Consider the following 17,648-nt stretch of genomic DNA (forward strand, 5'->3'; position numbering starts at 1 on the left):
ACTGTACGCGGAGTGCAGAAAACGTAATCACCCACAGTCTTCGTAGACAAAATCCGAAGAGCAGGAATCGTTTCTCCAAGCCATGCGCTCCCTCCTTCAACCTGGCTGAGGAGGCCCTTCCCGTCCCTCACAGGAGAGGCCGGCCTTTGCCCGGTCCCCCGTCGCACGCCATTGTGACCTCAGCCTTGGCGACCTTTGCAAGGCATAGAAGCGGACCGAGACTTCCAGAGCAGAATCGGGACGTGCGCTGGGGGAGCGTAAAGGGGCTAAGGCCGGAGAGGGGTGAGGGAGGAGGAATTAAAAATGCAAACCCTCCCCCGCTGCTTCTCCCTTGGACTAAAACACGCAGGGAGCGGGCAGGCGAGGAATTCCGCTTGGCTGTCAAGGCCCCTCGTATTTTTGCGTCGGGAAGGTTTTCTGCGGGCAGCAAACGATGCATGGCTTTCTGCCTTGATGCCAGCTTTCTTGGGGGGGGGGGGAGCTCTACATAATGTGCAGGCAGCTTCCCGCTCTAATACATACAACTCCCCCCTTCCATTATTAGAAGGTCAGTCTGAAAGATGGTGTGACTAATCAACAAGGTTAACCAGTAAAAGTGGTGGAATTTGAACTTGAAATCTTCCTTTCCTTAATTTCATACGCTTAAAGCACCAGAATTGGAAAAATACATCTAGGACTGTTACCGTAGTCGCTGTTAAGATCGCTATAAATTGGCTATGAATTGACAGCACGGAACACAGTCTAAAAATAACTGTCATGGTTCTGTTTTCTTGGCATCTTGGGTTTCTCTACATAATTAAGACTGACCTCTTAAACACTTATTAGAAATATATCATATTATCCCTAATGGGTTTGACTCCTAACTGTATATGTAGGATTGTGCTGCAACTCTCAAAAATATTTGCCAAAAAACGCCTTGTGTCTTTAAAATCCTGTGGCATTTTGAAGATTAACTTATTTAGTATACAGTACAGTAGTATGATTATAGCTCACTTGGGGAACATACAGGTAGCAGGCATAAGAAGAAATTATTTTAAAAAGAAAACGTCAAGGAAGTGCTAATTAGAAGAACATGGGATTTGGTTTGTTGTAAGCGGGAGGGGTTTGATATTTTGTTTTTGTTTAGTCATTTAATTGAGTCTGACTCTTCGTGACCCCATGGACCAGAGCACGCCAATCCCTCCTGTCTTCCACTGCCTCCTGGAGTTTGGTCAAATTCATGTTGGTATCTCCGCTGACACTGTCCAACCATCTCATCCTCTGTCATCCCCTTCTCCCCTTGCCCTCACACTTTCTCAACATCAGGGTCTTTTCCAGGGTGTCTTCTCATGAGATGGCCAAAATATTGGAGCCTCAGCTTCAGGATCTGTCCTTCAGGTGAGCACTCAGAGTTGATTTCCTTCACAATGGATAGGTTTGTTCTCCTTGCAGTCCAGGGGACTCAAGAGTCTCCTCCAGCACCACAATGGGAAAGCATCAATTCTTCAGCGGTCAGCTCTCACTTCCATCCATCGCTACTGGAAAAACTATAGCATTGACTATGCAGACTTTTGTCGGCAAGGTGATGTCTCTGATTTTTAAGATGCTGTCTAGGATTGACATCACTTTCCTCCCAAGAAGCAGGCGCCATTTAATTTCGTGGCTGCTGTCACCATCTACAGTGATCATGGAGCCCAAGAAGGTAAACTCTGTTACTGCCTCCATAACTTCCCTTTCTATTTGCCAGATGATGGGGCTAGTGGTCATGTTCTTGGTTTTTTTTTTCTTAATGTTGAGCTTCAGACCATTTTTTTCCACTCTCTTTCACCCTCATTAAGAGGTTCTTTAATTCCTCCTCACTTTCTGCCATCAGAGTGGTATCATCTGCATATCGGAGGTTGTTGATATTTCTTCTGGCAATCTTAATTCCAGTTGAGGATTCATCCAGTCCTACCTTTCGTATAATGTATTCTGCACATAAGTTTCATAAGCAGGGAGACAATATACAGCCTTGTTGTACTCCTTTCCCAATTTTGAGCCAATCAGTTGTTACATATCCTGTTCTAACTGTTTCTTCCTGTCCCACATATAGATTTCTCAGGAGAATGGTAAGGTGGTCAGGCACTCCCATTTCTTTAAGAACTTGCCATAGTTTGCTGTGGTCCACACAGTCAAAGGCTTTTGCATAGTCAATGAAGCTGAAATAGATGTTTTTCTGGAACTCTCTGGCTTTCTCCATAATCCAGCGCATGTTAGCAATTTCATCTAAAGTTCCTCTGCCCCTTTGAAACCCAGCTTGTACTTCTGGCAGTTCTCGCTCCACATACTGCTGAAGCCTACCTTGTAGGATTTTGAGCATAACCTTGCTAGTGTGTGAAATGAGTGCAATTATATGGTAGTTGGTGCATTCTTTGGCACTGCCCTTTTTTGGGATTGGGATGTAAACTGATCTTTTCCAGTCCTCTGGCCACTGCTGAGTTTTCCAAACTTGCTGGCATATTGAGTGTAGCACCTTAATAGCACCATCTTTTAAGATTTTAAATAGTTCAACTGGAATGTCATCATCTCCACTGGCCTTGTTGTTAGCCATGCTTTCTAAGGCCCACTTGAGTTCGCTCTCCAGGATGTCTGGCTCAAGTTCAGCAACCACATTATCTGGGTTGTCTGGGACATCCAGATCTTTCTGGTATAATTCCTCTGTGTATTCTTGCCACCTCTCCTTGATGTCTTCTGCTTCTGTAAGGTCCCTACCATTTTTGTCCTTTTTGTTCTTTGGTGTCAGTTCTAGAAGGTGTTGTAGGTCTTCATAGAATTGGACAGTTTGAGCCTCTTCAGCAGAACAGAAACAAAAGGGATTTGATATAAAACCACCCAAATTCTTGAAAAAAAGAGTTTGGAAAATAATTTTTTAAAATGAGTTGTTACAGCTCCAGTGCTAAATGTAGTTTATTCCTGTTACAGTTATAATTTTTAACTATTCACATAGTTAAATTCAATTCTTTTAAATAATCAGTGTTCTACAAGCTACTGGCCAGTAGCACATCCATAGTTACAGTTAAATGACAAACGTATTGACATTACCCTCTTTATGTGACATTATAATAAACTAATATAGCTTAATTATGCCTTTTTTAAAAAGGGAATTAATTAGAAAGTAGTCATACCAGGTTCTGCCTACTGTCCTTCCAAGTAGCTCCCCTTTCTCCCTTTTGCAATAAATGATTAACAAGATTAGCATGCAGAGCTTCAACTAAAGGCAGCTGCTTAATTGGAGCAGGAAATTTTTCAAACCCCTATAAAAAACAAACAAGATTTTGTGTTTTTTCAAATCCCATTTTTCTTGCTCCATCTTCTCTTCTGGAGCTATTGCGTTCATCTGTAGTAAGTGGAAGCTGACTGAAGGCTTCTGGCCAGGAGACTGACAGCAAAAATAAACTTTCTTGCTACGGCATTAAACGCTGCCCTCCTCCAACTGGAACAAACTAAGAAGAAAATTTAAACCAACCTTTAGGAGGGGATAAAAAAAACTCCAGAAGATTTCACTGTTCAAGCAATACAAGCCTTACATCATATGGATGGTGGGTCAAATACTGGTAAGATCAGTACTGAATCAGATACAAAACAGACAACAGGTGCCTTGCCTGGAGGAGCCCTAGGGGAGCCATTTGTTGAATTGGGCTCTTCCAGAAGGGGGAAAAGTTCCTCATCTTTTCTCCTGATTAGTTCTTGTTTGTTGCAGAAGATCAAGGAACTAATGGGATTTCTGTCTGTGCTGTCTTGGCTAGTGCATGTACAGCTGGTACTTTTGCCTCGCCTCACCGTACAAGGAAGCTCAGGTTTTTAGACCTAACTCCAGCATCTCCAAGGAGTGGAGGTGATCGCTGTGGCAGGAGCTTCTTTGGCTGACTCACATAGTGATCAGGATCCTCTCCCCCACCAGAGCTGCGGTTAGGCTATACACCTACTTGGGGACTAGTAGAGGGAACAAAGAAAGGAATGAAGATGAGGAGCGGGGGGGGGGGGGGATGATGGATTTGTGCTACAGTGTTAAACTCTGCCCATCCAACGGACCTGGAGCAAACTGAAACACCCTTCCCAACTTCAGAAGGGGGGGGGGAAGTATGCAAAGTCACAGATTTGTCACTGTTTGAATTGAGGCAAAGCTTTATCAATCATCAGTGATGGATCAAGTACATTTTTGAGAATAAATGCCCCATTTGGACAACCATCTGTCAGATCTGCTTTGATCTGGAGTCTTGCATTGAGCAGGGGGTTGGACCGAATGGCCTTAGAGGCCCCTTCCAATTCCATTATTGCATGATTTTGTAATTTGATGGAAATCTACAGGAGTCTGCTTAAGCCCTATCACACTGAAGTTTGAGAAGGGCTTCCACAGGGGAACTTTCTGCTGGCTGGTGCCTTTTACTGAAAATAACCTTTACAGAAAAAAAAACCATAAATAATCAGCAAAACACATCACCCCACACAATTTGCTGTATTTTATTTGACAGTTCTGAAGAGCACAGTGTATTCAGCAGAAGCAAATGTGACAAGCTGTGATCTGTTCTAGAACTTGGTACTCTTGTACAAGAAGAGTATGAGATCACAATGGCTGTTTTTTTTTAACAATACATTTGAAAAGTTATCCAAGCAAATATGAATCCTGTGTTGTTATACCCATCAGACTGTACACAATACACTCTCTCTGTGTGTATGTTTAAAGTGTAAATATGTAGCTCATTATAGCAAGTAATACATTACTGCAGGTTAAAAAGTGCAGCTTTAATAATATGCCCAAATGCTTATTTGGAAGTGACATATGGAGTGTTGGTTGAGGTGTCTTTTTATAGCACTTCTGCCAAACTCTTGCCATGATTCTTCCTTTCCAAATTTATGTTAAGCCACTTTCTTCCCCCCTCCCCCGTGCCCCCATGTTTGGGCCTAGAGAGAAAATTCTGAAAGCAAAGGAGGCTTTGCTAAGAGTTAAGAATTCGTGTTTTTTTAATAGAGCTTAGAGAGCACAACATTTCCCTTACATCTCTTTTGACCAAAGTCTGCAAGAAACCTGCAGCAGAAAACACACATCTACTCTACGGAAACCTTAGTTTCCTACTTCTCGATCACTTCTACCACCTTAACAAGATGGGGCGGGGGTAAATTCTACATATACGAGAATGTTCTTTTTAAACATAGCACAAGGATCCATACTAAAGCTCATAGTCACAGCATCACAGTCTATTTCTAAAAAGTTCCATTAGACACCTAACCGGGATCTGCTATTATTTGGGTAGTCAGGATACAATTCTGAGTGGCAGAGAGCATGCCCAGCAAATGGCAACAGTGATACAGATAGTATTTGTTTTTGTTCTAACTAGTTACTGGTGTTTGGTTACATTTATATGCTTATTACCGATAATAGGCAGTGAATCAGACAATGTTAAGTAGCTAGACCCCAAAGAGTATTTTACGCAACAGCTTTGCCGTGGCTCTAGTTTTTTGTTCTCCAGGGGGATTCTGCTGGCATCAGTATCGGCTGACACGGCTCGTCTGGTGCACTGTGTATTTTTGAAGAGCTGCAGCCATCCACGAGGCATCTCCTTTCATTGGCTGCAGGCCGAATGAATGAATGAATGAATTACAATGGGAGAATTAACTGATTCAGATACTTGTGTCCAAATGATGCTTCCTGCTCAAAAGCAAGTACACCGCTGGGCAAAATGCAATTTTACCTAGATTAATAAACTTATCTTCCTGTCAAAATGGAAGAAATCTCTTTGCAGAAGTTAAGACACCTCTGGTCTGAGATATGATGGAAATCTTATGATCTTGTCCTGCAATTCTGCTGATAATTTAGACTGGATTTTCAGTAGTGCAGAATTAGGGATAGTCTTTTTGACCTGGAATGATAGCTGTTTATTTATTTGACTTTTACACTGCCCATCTGGCTGCTAAGGCCACTCTATTTTCATAAAGCATTGAAAAGACCAGTGTATGAAAACAAACTAATACATAAATGTTTACACATACATTTGTTCAGAGAAGAGTAAGGTATAGTGCTTTACTTTAGAGTGTTCTTTCATACAGGTAGTGGGATCATGCTTCTAATTATCTTTAATGGAGATTCTCCATTAAAAAAGAGAAACATAATGGAGGGTTACAAGATAGTGCAGAAACAATGTTATAAACATATGCTAGAAAACTTGTTAAGTACACACTTCACCAACTCTAAATGTACCTGCTTATGTCAACAAAAGGAGAGTTTAATATATGATTATGGTCTTGAATAAACGATAGAAACTAAGGATGGATGATCCTAATCTATCTTTGTGACTGATTACAAATAAACCAATGTAGGCTATTTATTCCAGACATAGAAAAATCGGGTGCTTCCAGATAATGCTTTTATTGATTTTACTTCATTGACAGAATTTGAGGGGCAAAGGTTCCACATGCAGAACTTAGTGGGACTTGTTCTGGATGTGCTGTAATTTGATCCTACATTATCTAATTCTAAAGCTCCCTCCCTGTAGTGAATGCATGATGCTGTCACTGCAGAAAGTGGAACAGTGAATTGACCCCAGGCAGCAAACAATCATATTTCCAAGATCTGGGAAGCAGATTGTTTGATAGGGTTTTTAGAATAGCTGACAGACTATAAAGAGTTGTTCAATCTATTGTCAGAAAACCATCCAGTATCATGTGATTCCATTTGTTGATGTTTGTCTTCCTACTGTGTCAAAATTTCTGCAACCCTAGCATAGTACAGTTTGTGGAACCTGCAGCTCACCAGCCACATGTTAAAAGTGAAAAAAGAATGTTACAAGGAGCATGTTAAAACTTAAAATGAATTTAAAACCCAGCAGTGTGTCTGCACGCTATTATCTGTGTAGCAAGGACAGAAATGTGGTATTGTCTGGCGTTCTGACACTCCTCTCCCCTTATTATAAGATCAGCTTTGTGCATTAACTATCTCGCAGTCCATAAAAGCCTATAATTACTGAAGGAGGCTGTAAAACTGTGTTATTTAAAATTAACCACTAAATGCAAATCAACACCAATAAAGACCATTCTGTACAAGAAAATAGGATTTTAGAAAGAAAAAAAATCTGTACAATATTTAAATACTGTATATGCATAAAATTATTTTGTTCATTGCTCGTTCTAAAGACTTGCTTATTTGTAAACAATGGAAGGCCACACACTCACACATATAGAAAATCAAATTAAAATAGCTGCCTTTAAAAACATAGTGGGCAAGATAAAACAAAGAAAGGCATGCCAGCATGCACAGTTGCTAATTATTCCAGTAGAATAATTATTCAAGAAAGAGCAAATGAGGTACTGTGTCCAACATCCCTTTGAGAGTTACATCAGCAGAGCATATTCACATTCTGTCAGGGAATGATATAAAGAATATAACATAAAGTCTTTCCCCTTTAAATACTTGACAGAAAATTTAACGTGTTTGTACAATACACACCTGCCCCCCATGTTATTTAAGTGCCTGATAAGGAGTCTGAGAGTTTAAAACAAAACAATCATATGGCTTTTCAGCCATGCATAGCTAATAGGTAAGGTGTTCAGTTGAAGAATTGAAAGTGTAATGGAGTCCAGTGGATGCCAGTGTTTTTTTCCAGTTTTGAAAAGTAATTTCTTTTTTAATTGATAGCAGTGGCAGTTAGCTTTGTGGGAGCTAATTGTGGGGATCCATTTTTCCCTGGGGTTAGCTATGCACCCAACAGTCCTCTGATGTAATTTTAAACTGCATGATATGGACTGCGACCTGCTAGTTGGGAATGGAGTCAGATATTGGAAAAGTGACTTTTAAAAACACCACCTCCCAGAACCCTCCACTGGCATGATCACATGGGCTGGAGAATTTTGGAAGTCTTTGTTTAAAAAACAATAACATATTTCCAAATTCTGAATGATTCATGCATTTTCATCATGTCACTCCTAATTCAATAGTTTGACCTAATCCATGGTACAGTGGGGTCTCTACTTAAGAACTTAATCCGTATTGGAAGGTGGTTCTCAAGTTGAAAAGTTCTTATGTTGAATCTGCATTTCCCATAGGAATGCATTAAAAACCATTTAATCCGTATCTGCTCTTTTCCGTCCATAGAAACTACAGTGGAACCTCTACTTAAGAACTTAATCCGTTTTGGAATGGTGTTCTTAAATTGAAATGTTCTTAAGTTGAAGCAAAATTTCCCATAGGAATGGACTGAAAACCAATTAATCCGTTCTGGCTGTTTTTTTGTTATGTAGAGGTGCGTTCGTACATTGAAGCATTAGTTCCCATAGGAACTAATGCAAAGCTGGTTAATACGTACTCTACCACTAGGGGGAGAATTTTTTTTAACCTAAGATGACCTAAGGTTAAAAAAAACAGCAGGAAAGGTTTTTTTTCCTGTTCTTATCTTGGATTTCTGTTCTCAAGTAGAAGCAAAATTTAGCAAATGGAGCTGTTCTTAAGTTGGATTGTTCTTAAGTAGGGACGTTCTTAAGTAGAGATCACACTGTATACTATATGCGATTAATTGGAAGATTTTGACAATGATGAATCATTCCAGACAAACCAGTTGCCATACATAGGCACTGTGACTGCACTATGCTTTGAAGTGCCTTCTGTGGATGGGGGCTCCTCCTGCTCTGCTCTAAGTCACACTTGAAAAAGGTCTAGCTGGTCCCTTATACCTGTTGACAGTTTTTACTGGCATGGATTCAATGTGTCTTTTTAAATTTTTTTGTCATAGTGGTGAAAAAAAGCTGGTGGGGAGCAGGAGCTGAATATGATACACAATTTACTCAATGTGGGATAGGTAGTTACATTAAGGGAAGAAAAAGGGAACACAATGTGATAATGTGAATGGTTCTGTGTGTGCACAGCTGTGGTTTCAACAATCTGGTGAAGCAAAACCTCATACAGTTTTTTCATCTATAGATGAACTAAACTGATCCAACAGAAAGATGCTGTCTTTCTTATACAGGACTTTGCTCTACAGGAACGCAACAGTTGTATTTCTTTTTCTTTTAACATGTACAAGAGTTAATGAAAATGCCTCCTTCTGCTCTCCAACCCAAGAACAGAGGTGCTTGCTGGTTAATTATTGCTACTGTACTTGTTTGTTTGCTGCCTATTAATGGGCCAGCTGAAGATCGCCTTAATGACTACAGGGTGTCCAGAAGCAAAAAGTGACATGGGGAAATATTCAGATGTTTAGTAACTTTTGGGAGATTTATAAAACATTTTTATATGAAGTCAAAAAGGAGTGCATATAGATACAAGAGCTGTAATGTTCCTGATTATTCGGGCAGCATACATATTATTTTAAAAATGCAAGTGCTTGTAAAAATCACATATGGTAGGTTTTGTTTCTCTTGTATCAGAGAGAAAGTTTTTCCTAGAACATAACTAGTTTCCATTGTATATTTAACCACTTGGGGTTATTCAGTTTCATTTGTAGCACCTGGCAACCAATTATTATGAGTGCTATAAATAGATAATTATATGTGGATGTGATCTACCAATTATATAATTTATATGTCCTGCTCCAGAAACATTCAGAAAATTTAATCAATAGCTAGATTGCTTTAAAATATGTTCAACCTGGCTGCATCCCTAGCAAATATTTTCTGTTGCATGGAAATTTTAACACAGGTGGTCAATTTCTCAAAATGAATTAACTGTTTTAGTTATTATCGGAAAAAAGGAAAGTCCAACGGCTTAAAACTTTAGTGCTTATTTTAAAGCAAATAAGAAAGATCTGTTTATAATACTGCTGAACACTTATAAATCACCACTGATATTAACCACAGCAATAGCAAAAATATAATATTCTCATGCTGCATAAAAGAATTTGTGCGTATGTTTGTGTCGTATGCAAATCTCTTTGATTTTAATTTGCTGCACCGGATATTCTTAAATACAAGTCTAAGGATATCAGCCTTGATAATTTGGGTGCTAAGTGCAGAATGTATAAAATACTTCAAAGTAAAGCTCTTTTTTTTCAATTAAGAGGGTAGTGGCATTTCAGTGATTAGTTCCCATTGTGTACTTAACCACTTGGGGTTATTCAATTTCATTTGTAGCACCTGATAACCATTTATTCTGGGTCCTATAAATACATAATTTCAACAACAACCAAGCCTGATGCTCTCTTTGAATGACTGTCAAATGACAACTAATGTGTAGCTAAAGTTGAAGTCCATTTTGTGACGCATGAGATATGAGAGAAGAGAGGATTGAAACAGTAGGTGGTGGGAAGAGAAGGCATACTAATTAGTAATTGAGGAAATCAATACCGGCTTTGACACTTTTAGAGGTGGCAACATCAATTGCCATGGCTTTAATCTCAGTGTCCCCAAACTGCATCAGTGTTTTGATCTCCCTCCGGTTTGGCACAGATATGTCAGTTCCTGTGAGATCCAGACGGAGCGTGCCACACTTTTTCACTCCCGGCTCAGTGATGAAACTGACATTATCGTGTTCTGAGCTGTAGATATTGATCACGATGACCAGCTGCGAAGGCTTCGCAGGAGTATAACTGCGTGACACAGTCTCGCCAAGGGCCACCGACTGGTTAGCGGAGATGAATTTGTCAAACACATCAGTGCACCAGCGGGTGCCATCTTTAATTAGCAGCTTTTCTGGAGGGTGTTTCCCTTCCATGTAACGATTCAGAACCCCAACCCCATAGGTCAGGGGAGAACGGCGCACTTTAATGACAGCAGGATCCAAACCAAACAGCACTGCTCCTTTAAGAATTGTGAGACCCACATCCTGCGGAATAATGATCCGGCATTTGGAACCAAAAGCATTCTGGATAGCTTGTTGAAGTAACGGAGCTTCAGCAAATCCACCCACCAGGAACAGGAACTTCACATTATTTACTTCTGGCTTTTCGAACAGATCATCTGAGGAGATATAGAAGTCCATAGAATCAAAACAAGGCCTTCTAATGACAAAATAATTAAATGTAATGTCACAAGAGTAATTAATAGGAAAGGTATTGTGTGTGTGTACATGCATGAGTGCCTGCATATGTGTGTGTGTATATCTATCTATATCTATCTATATCTATCTATGTATCTTTCTATGTATCTATGTATCTATCTATGTATCTATGTACAGTGGTGCCTCACACAACGATGTTAATTGGTTCCCAAAAAATCAACGTTGTGTGAAACATCGTTCTGTGAAACACAATTTCCCATAGGAATGCATTGAAAACCGGTTAATCCGTTCCAATTGGAACGGATTGCAGTCTTCAAGTGAAAAAACCCATAGGAAACATCGTTGAGTGAAACAATGTTTCCTCCATTGGAATGTATTGAAGCCGACTCAATACATTTCAATGGCTTTGCGAAGTCCGTTTTTGCTCATTTAAAAGTGCCTTACAATGTTTGGAACAGGTTTTAAATGCTTGCAATCGTTAGCCCACCTCCTGAACCCTATGCAAACTTAATTTGGTGTTGTTCTGAGTCGTCCTTAATTTTTGGTGATTTTTTGAATTTTCTCTCATTGGAATGCATTGGACGGAAAGTCAATGTGAAAAAGGAAAGAGGTCCTTTATGAATACCCTGGCTATCTGCAGGCACAAGAAGGTGTCTCCCATGTCAACCTGAACTGGGAAATACACCCATTTTTTTATTATTTTATTTTATTTTGCTTTTAAGAGGCTGTGAAAAAGGTCAAAAATGGAAATAGAAATGTAAACACCGTTCTGTGGCTGCTATTTTTACCAGAGTATTTTGTACTTACTTTGGAATCAGTGGGCACTGAAAATCCATAGCTTTGGCTAGATCGTACCTTTATTTTGCATTTTGTGCCTATACTATCTGCATATGGAGGATGGGAATAAATTCAGCAAAGTTAGGAATGAGAGGTTCCTCACTTTCATTCCAAGTCAAGTGATAATATAAATTGTTTTATACTTGATGTATAGGGCTCACAGATACTACACTACACTTGTCTTAGCCAAAAGGCCGAGAAGCAAGTTCACAGTTCCCATAAGACCCCTGCAAATGTTCAGAACCCAGAATGGCAAAATATGCAAAGAAGGAACAAAGCCTTGATAGAACCATTCTGCCATTACTTTCTTCTCCTTGACTTCCCCATTTTCTGGCTTGCATGGAGAACCTTCCTAGATTGAGAAGTCTCCACTCTTTTGACCTGATATTTTGTATGAAAAAAAAAGCAGTGATGGAGGTGGTTGGTCTAGCTTGCTCTCCCTCCTTGTGTGTTTAGCCCACCTGGATGCTAAAAGACTGAAGAGGACTATAGAGAAATCATATCAACTCAAAACAAGAAGCCAAGGAGAATATGGACTAAAACAATGAAACTTGACATCAACAGTTGCCGTTTAAAGATTTAAAAAACTTCGAGATAACTATACTGAAGACAGTCTACATTTTGTACATTCAGCCTTTGTCTTTTTTTTTTTTAAAAAAAGAGGCAGTTTTAAAAACTCACAGGGACTTGATACTCGAGATGGTTAGATCTGTCAGTTTTCCTTTCTCCCACATCTGAATTTTATAGAACCGAAATTCTCTATTTATCAGGGGTGCATAAATTTGTCAGTTTCATCATCTGCCTTGCATCAGTCTCAAGAATATTGGCAAATTCTGATCAAAACAAACCTAAATGAAATTGGTTGTTGTAGGTTTTCCAGGCTGTTTGGCTGTGTTCTTAAGGTTTTTCTGCCTAACGTTTTGCCAGTCTCTGTGGCTGGCATCTTTAGAGGACAGAAGTCAGAACTCTGTCTGTGCTCTCTTGCAGTTTGTTGGATAGTTGAGTATTTATAGCTGTGGGATCAGCTTTTGTCCTTTTCAGGAGCTTGGGTGATTATGGTGATCAGTGTGTTTTTGTTGTGGGTGTATTGTTGTGACAAGGGGGGAGATATTATCTGTCACTGTGACTGATGGGTGTTGTTAGCTGGTCTTTTGTGTGCAGTGATCACTGGTCCTTGTGGCTGGGTAGAGTTCGTTGACCTTTTGCAGGCTGTATTTTTCAGTGCTGGGAGCTAGGCTTTGTTGAGTTTTAGACTTTCTTCTTTTTTGTTGAAGCTCTGCTGGTGTTTGTGAATTTCAATAGCTTCCCTGTGCAGTCTAACATAATGATTGCTGGTGTTGTCCAGTACTTCAGTATTTTGAAATAGAATTCCATGTCCAGCTTGTTTTGGGGCATGTTCAGCTACTGCCGATTTTTCTGATTGTTTTAGTCTGCAGTGTCTCTCATGTTCTTTGATTCTGGTGTGGATGCTGCATTTTGTGGTTTCAATATATACCTGGCCACAACTGCAAGGTATCTGGTATACTTCTGCAGTGGTGAGGGGGTCCCTTTTGAAAAAACACAACCTACAAACAATATTCAGACCAACCACAAAAATATAACAAATGTTACTGTCAGCAAAAGACAAAAGGGACCCCCCCAAAAACCCACAACAACCATCGGATCCCGGCCATGAAAGCCTTCAAGAATACAAAATGAAATTCTCATCCATTCCTACTTGATACCTACTGAGATGATTAATGATTTCATCAATGGTGGGTTTGAAGAGGGCATTCATTGCATCAGGACTCATCCTTAGCATTCCTTGTGATGACCACTTCACAAAATCCACACTAAAACAAGACATAGGAAATCAGTTTGCTTTGAAGCAATATTTTCTTTCTTTAAATAATTGGTATGCATGCTCTCTGAATTGTACTAGATGTTCCCAGTAACGAAAAGTCTTTACAGCAGAGATGATAAATGTTTCAAAGTCGGGGGGCCAACATATTCCCATCCCTGAGCTTTGGAAGACCATATATGGACCAGTTCATATGGCTCCCCTACTCCTAAATTTTTGTTTTAGATTGTTGTTGTTTTTACTGGGGGAAAAACATACAAGCCCTCAAGTGGCAATTTTTAAAAAAAACTTAAAACTTTTTGGGTGTGTATAGGAAAATGCTTCCCTACCTTTTTTGGATTGCAACACCCTTTTATAGCCTATTGATTGCATAAATAGACTGTTTGCCAACATGGAGGCACTGTCAATGCTGCTTGCCCTCCTACTGCTCCTGTTGCTGGCTTTGCCACCACCACTTCAAAATTGGGGAGGGAACAAACTGAGGGAGGTTAAAGGTGGGGAGAAGAGAAGGCAAAGGATTTCAAAGATAGGCCAGGAGGTGAAGGACACTGCAATACTAAGAGAGGGGGCAAAGCCTTCACCCAGAGAGGATCCCCCTCAGAAACCAACATGAAGTTTTCCATGCACCCACTGTAGAAGAGGGGGACTTTTTTTTCATCTCCCACTCCTGGGGGTTTGTTGTATATGTGTTTTTCCCCTTCTCTTTCTCTTTCCTCCCCTCTTTTAGGCTCTCTGGAAATGGCATGTCATAGTTAAAATCTTGAGGAGGAACAGCAATTATATCTGTACACTGGCATTTTTATTTTTTGTAAAAAAAATAGTTCTGGTCTTCCTTTTTAAAGAAAGTACAGGTTTATTTCTCTCCCAAAAGGCCTGTTACTCATACATGCATATACATACTAATAGAGATGGGCACAAAGTGCTTCATGCTGGGTTGTCTTAAGTCATCATGTGCCAAGCATTCTCTTCCCCAGTCGGTTCACCACTCACCAGCCAGTGTGCACTGCTTGTCCTCTCCCTATTGCGTGAACTTCTAGTTCCGGCAGGAGCATGGACTTCCCTTCTCCACCTCCTCTAGCAGCTGCCCACACACAGGCAGTGCTGTAGGAATCCCTGCCCTGTCTCCTTATCTGAGTGGACAGCTGCTGGAGGAGGTGGAGCAGGCAAGTCTGTGATCCTGTCAGAATAGAAGATCACACAATGGGGATGGAAGGAGGAGTGCACACTGGCAGGTCAGTGAGGGAGCTGGCCAGGGGGGTGGGGAAAGTGAACATACAACACCTGTGGTGACACACCGATAATTTAGACAACACGGCACAACGTCCATTGTGCCCATCTCTACACAGTAACTTTAATATGCACTGTTAAAGTTCATGTTTGAAAGGGCTACGAGACACCTGTGGCCCCTCAGAAAAGACTTTGCCATCCTCTTGGGATTCATAATCTCCAAGGAGGTGCTGGGAGCCCCCAAACATGGCAAATTGCCTCTCATGGCCTGTAAAGGGCACAGGAAGACTTTAAGCCAAAAGCTTATTTTTCTCAAGGAAGGTATTAATTTGGGGTGTGGTGACAAAGGAGAGAGGTCAGATTTGTGCCTCAGGGCTGCATGCTGCTCATCCCTGCTTTACATTATAAGAGTTGTCCATCATACTTCTGGGGGAGAGTAAAAAAAGAGATTTCTCTCCTTATTTGTACAATTTTGCTTAATTTGTTCTCCAAAATGTTCCCACTCTCGAGAGTACCACAGAATGCCTCATCCTTTAGCAAAGCAAGTAGAATAATTTTGTGGCTCTTCACCCTTGTATGGGAGGCTGAAACAAGGGAGAACTCCTGTGTAAACAAGCACAGAGATAGCTCAGCTTTCTTCTGACTTACTTGCTTTTCCTTAAGGCATGTTCAACACTATGACCTCGAAATTTCTTATAGTAATCAATGAACGAGAATGGCAGAGTGATGTTGAGTGGATTAGTCCGGTCTGGGGCTGCTGCTCTCTTGCGGGATTCAAATGCAATCATCAGATCAACCCAGGCAGCAGGGCGCTTGATTTTAAATTGCTCAATAAAATCTTCTCCAAATATTTTACACAGGAGCTTTTCAAATTCATAGTCCACACCCAAGGAACCATGTGGCCCACCTGGATCAGAAATAAATGGTATCATTAATATTGCTTAAGGAATTGTGCATACAGCCAGAATGTTCCTCTTGTATCGGCGCTACAGTATGCATTTTGAATACCTAGAGGAGAACAACTTGGGCTGGATTGGAACCTAATCACACTTAAAAATCATGACTTATGAAATCACAGCTAACTTAAATCACAGTACATTCATTCTGAGTTTAGCCAAAAGAAACCCACTGATATTTTAACTCAAGTTCTATTGTGTTAGGTCATGGTCACACTAGTCATAAGAACTGCATTTTAGCATTATTTAAATTGATGAAAAAGTTGTCAAGCACACGACGCATGTGTAAAATCAATTTATTTGGCTTTGAAAGTGAGTGTTTTTTTTTCCACCTGGCCAACAAGGACTTTTGAAAATTTATTACTGTAAATTTTAATTGCTTCAGTCAAATTCATTTTGTGCATGTGAATTTTCCCATTGGTTCAGTAAGTGCCTCAGGAGATGGTGAGGAGTCTGCAAGTGTGATTGAGGGTGGTGGAAGGATCTAAAACTTGCTCCTCATATAAAGATGGGAAATCCCTCCCTCAGCAGTCACAGTGCTTGGAGGATCAATGCCATAAAATGTTCAGGATTACAGCCCTTTAGTCTAAACATGAAGAGCTCTTAATTGAGCCTCTCTCATATTAGAGGAAAAACACAGGAGAGACTTGTGGCACTTTAAAGGCAAGCCAATATTATGTGCCGTAGGCTTTTTTGTACACCACTCCAACTTCCCATATACTAAGTCGTTTTTCATACGTGAAAAACATGGTTTTGGCTTCCACTGCGACTTATCTATTTCCCCCCAGCATGTGTCACTTTTTCCTGGGTGAATGTGAAGTACAAGGTGCCACATGTGACCGCTTAAGTTTCTGTTGCATTCTGTATGCAGTTGGCATCGGCAGTGCAGGCATCTCTCCCTCTCTCCTCTGTGGCTGTCTGCCTTGCTTCCAGGGCACAAGCTTCAAAGGCTATTCTAGTGAGAAAGCAGGAAGGGCTCCTGATGCCGCCATTTCACTCAGCCATTACTGTGCTGAGGGCAAGGGCAGATAGAACAAGGGTGGGCAACATTTGGCCCCCTGGATATTGCTGGATTTCAACTCCCAGAAGCTTTAGTCAGCAAAGCTAACATCTGGAAGGACACAGATTACCCACCCTTGATCTAGGCCACTGGCTCCCAGTCTTGGATTGCCAGATGCTCTCTGACCTCTACTCCATTGGTCACTGGCCTCAGCTGCTGAGGTTGTTAAGAGTTCAACAACATCTGGGTAGACACTTTTGGAGTCTGAGAAGACTATTCTGCCTGATCCTCCAATATAGGAACAATGTAGATAGCTGTCCATGAAGAATGTTCATATGTAAAAGATATTTGTTTTTTCACAACAATAGCCATGTCAAACAACAATAGCCAGCCATGTTGTTATTGTTATATGGGCCACCCCTTGCCAAACCTCTGCTTTGAACTCATGCGTTAGTAGGCTTTGCCTGTTGTGGTACTTTGGCTTATTCTATCATTAGCTGCTCTGCCTTGCTGGGTCGGTGGGGCTCATCAGCCTTGGAAGGCAGCCCATCTAGGAGAAGGAAAACTCCAATTTCAAACCTCCACTGCCTTGTGGCTATATCCACCGATGGAAAAGCTTCATGAGTTAACCTCAAGGCAAAATCTGGAGCCGGAGTCCCGGAGGCAGTTTGTGTCGTTCTGGCAGCTCCTGCGATGTCGCTGGAACCAGTTGTATTGGCTTTTGCCTTTCCATCAGTGATGTGGAGAGGAGGGACTTGGTGCTTGGGTAACAGCCTATCCTCCATATTATTTTACCCAGGCTTCGTGCTCTGGAGAGGACACTCCAGCTTCGCATACAGCATCAAAACA

At 40.8% G+C, this 17,648-nt stretch overlaps 1 protein-coding gene across 2 annotated transcripts in view; it reads right to left on the reverse strand.

Moving 5' to 3' along the window:
• Positions 1-5,868: 5,868 nt before the first annotated feature.
• Positions 5,869-17,648, reverse strand: part of HSPA12A (heat shock protein family A (Hsp70) member 12A) — a 71,259-nt gene continuing 59,479 nt past the window's right edge. For both annotated transcript variants that reach the window (XM_072995500.2, XM_072995499.2), the window contains exons 10-12: positions 15,492-15,750; positions 13,505-13,608; positions 5,869-10,899 (exon numbers count right to left, since the gene is read on the reverse strand). In XM_072995500.2, the coding sequence (XP_072851601.1) occupies positions 10,265-10,899; positions 13,505-13,608; positions 15,492-15,750 (998 nt within the window). In that variant the 3' untranslated portion in view covers positions 5,869-10,264. The remainder of the gene's footprint in view (positions 10,900-13,504; positions 13,609-15,491; positions 15,751-17,648) is intronic.

This window comes from Pogona vitticeps, chromosome 3 (genome assembly GCF_051106095.1).
Source record: "Pogona vitticeps strain Pit_001003342236 chromosome 3, PviZW2.1, whole genome shotgun sequence".
NCBI lineage: Eukaryota > Metazoa > Chordata > Lepidosauria > Squamata > Agamidae > Pogona > Pogona vitticeps.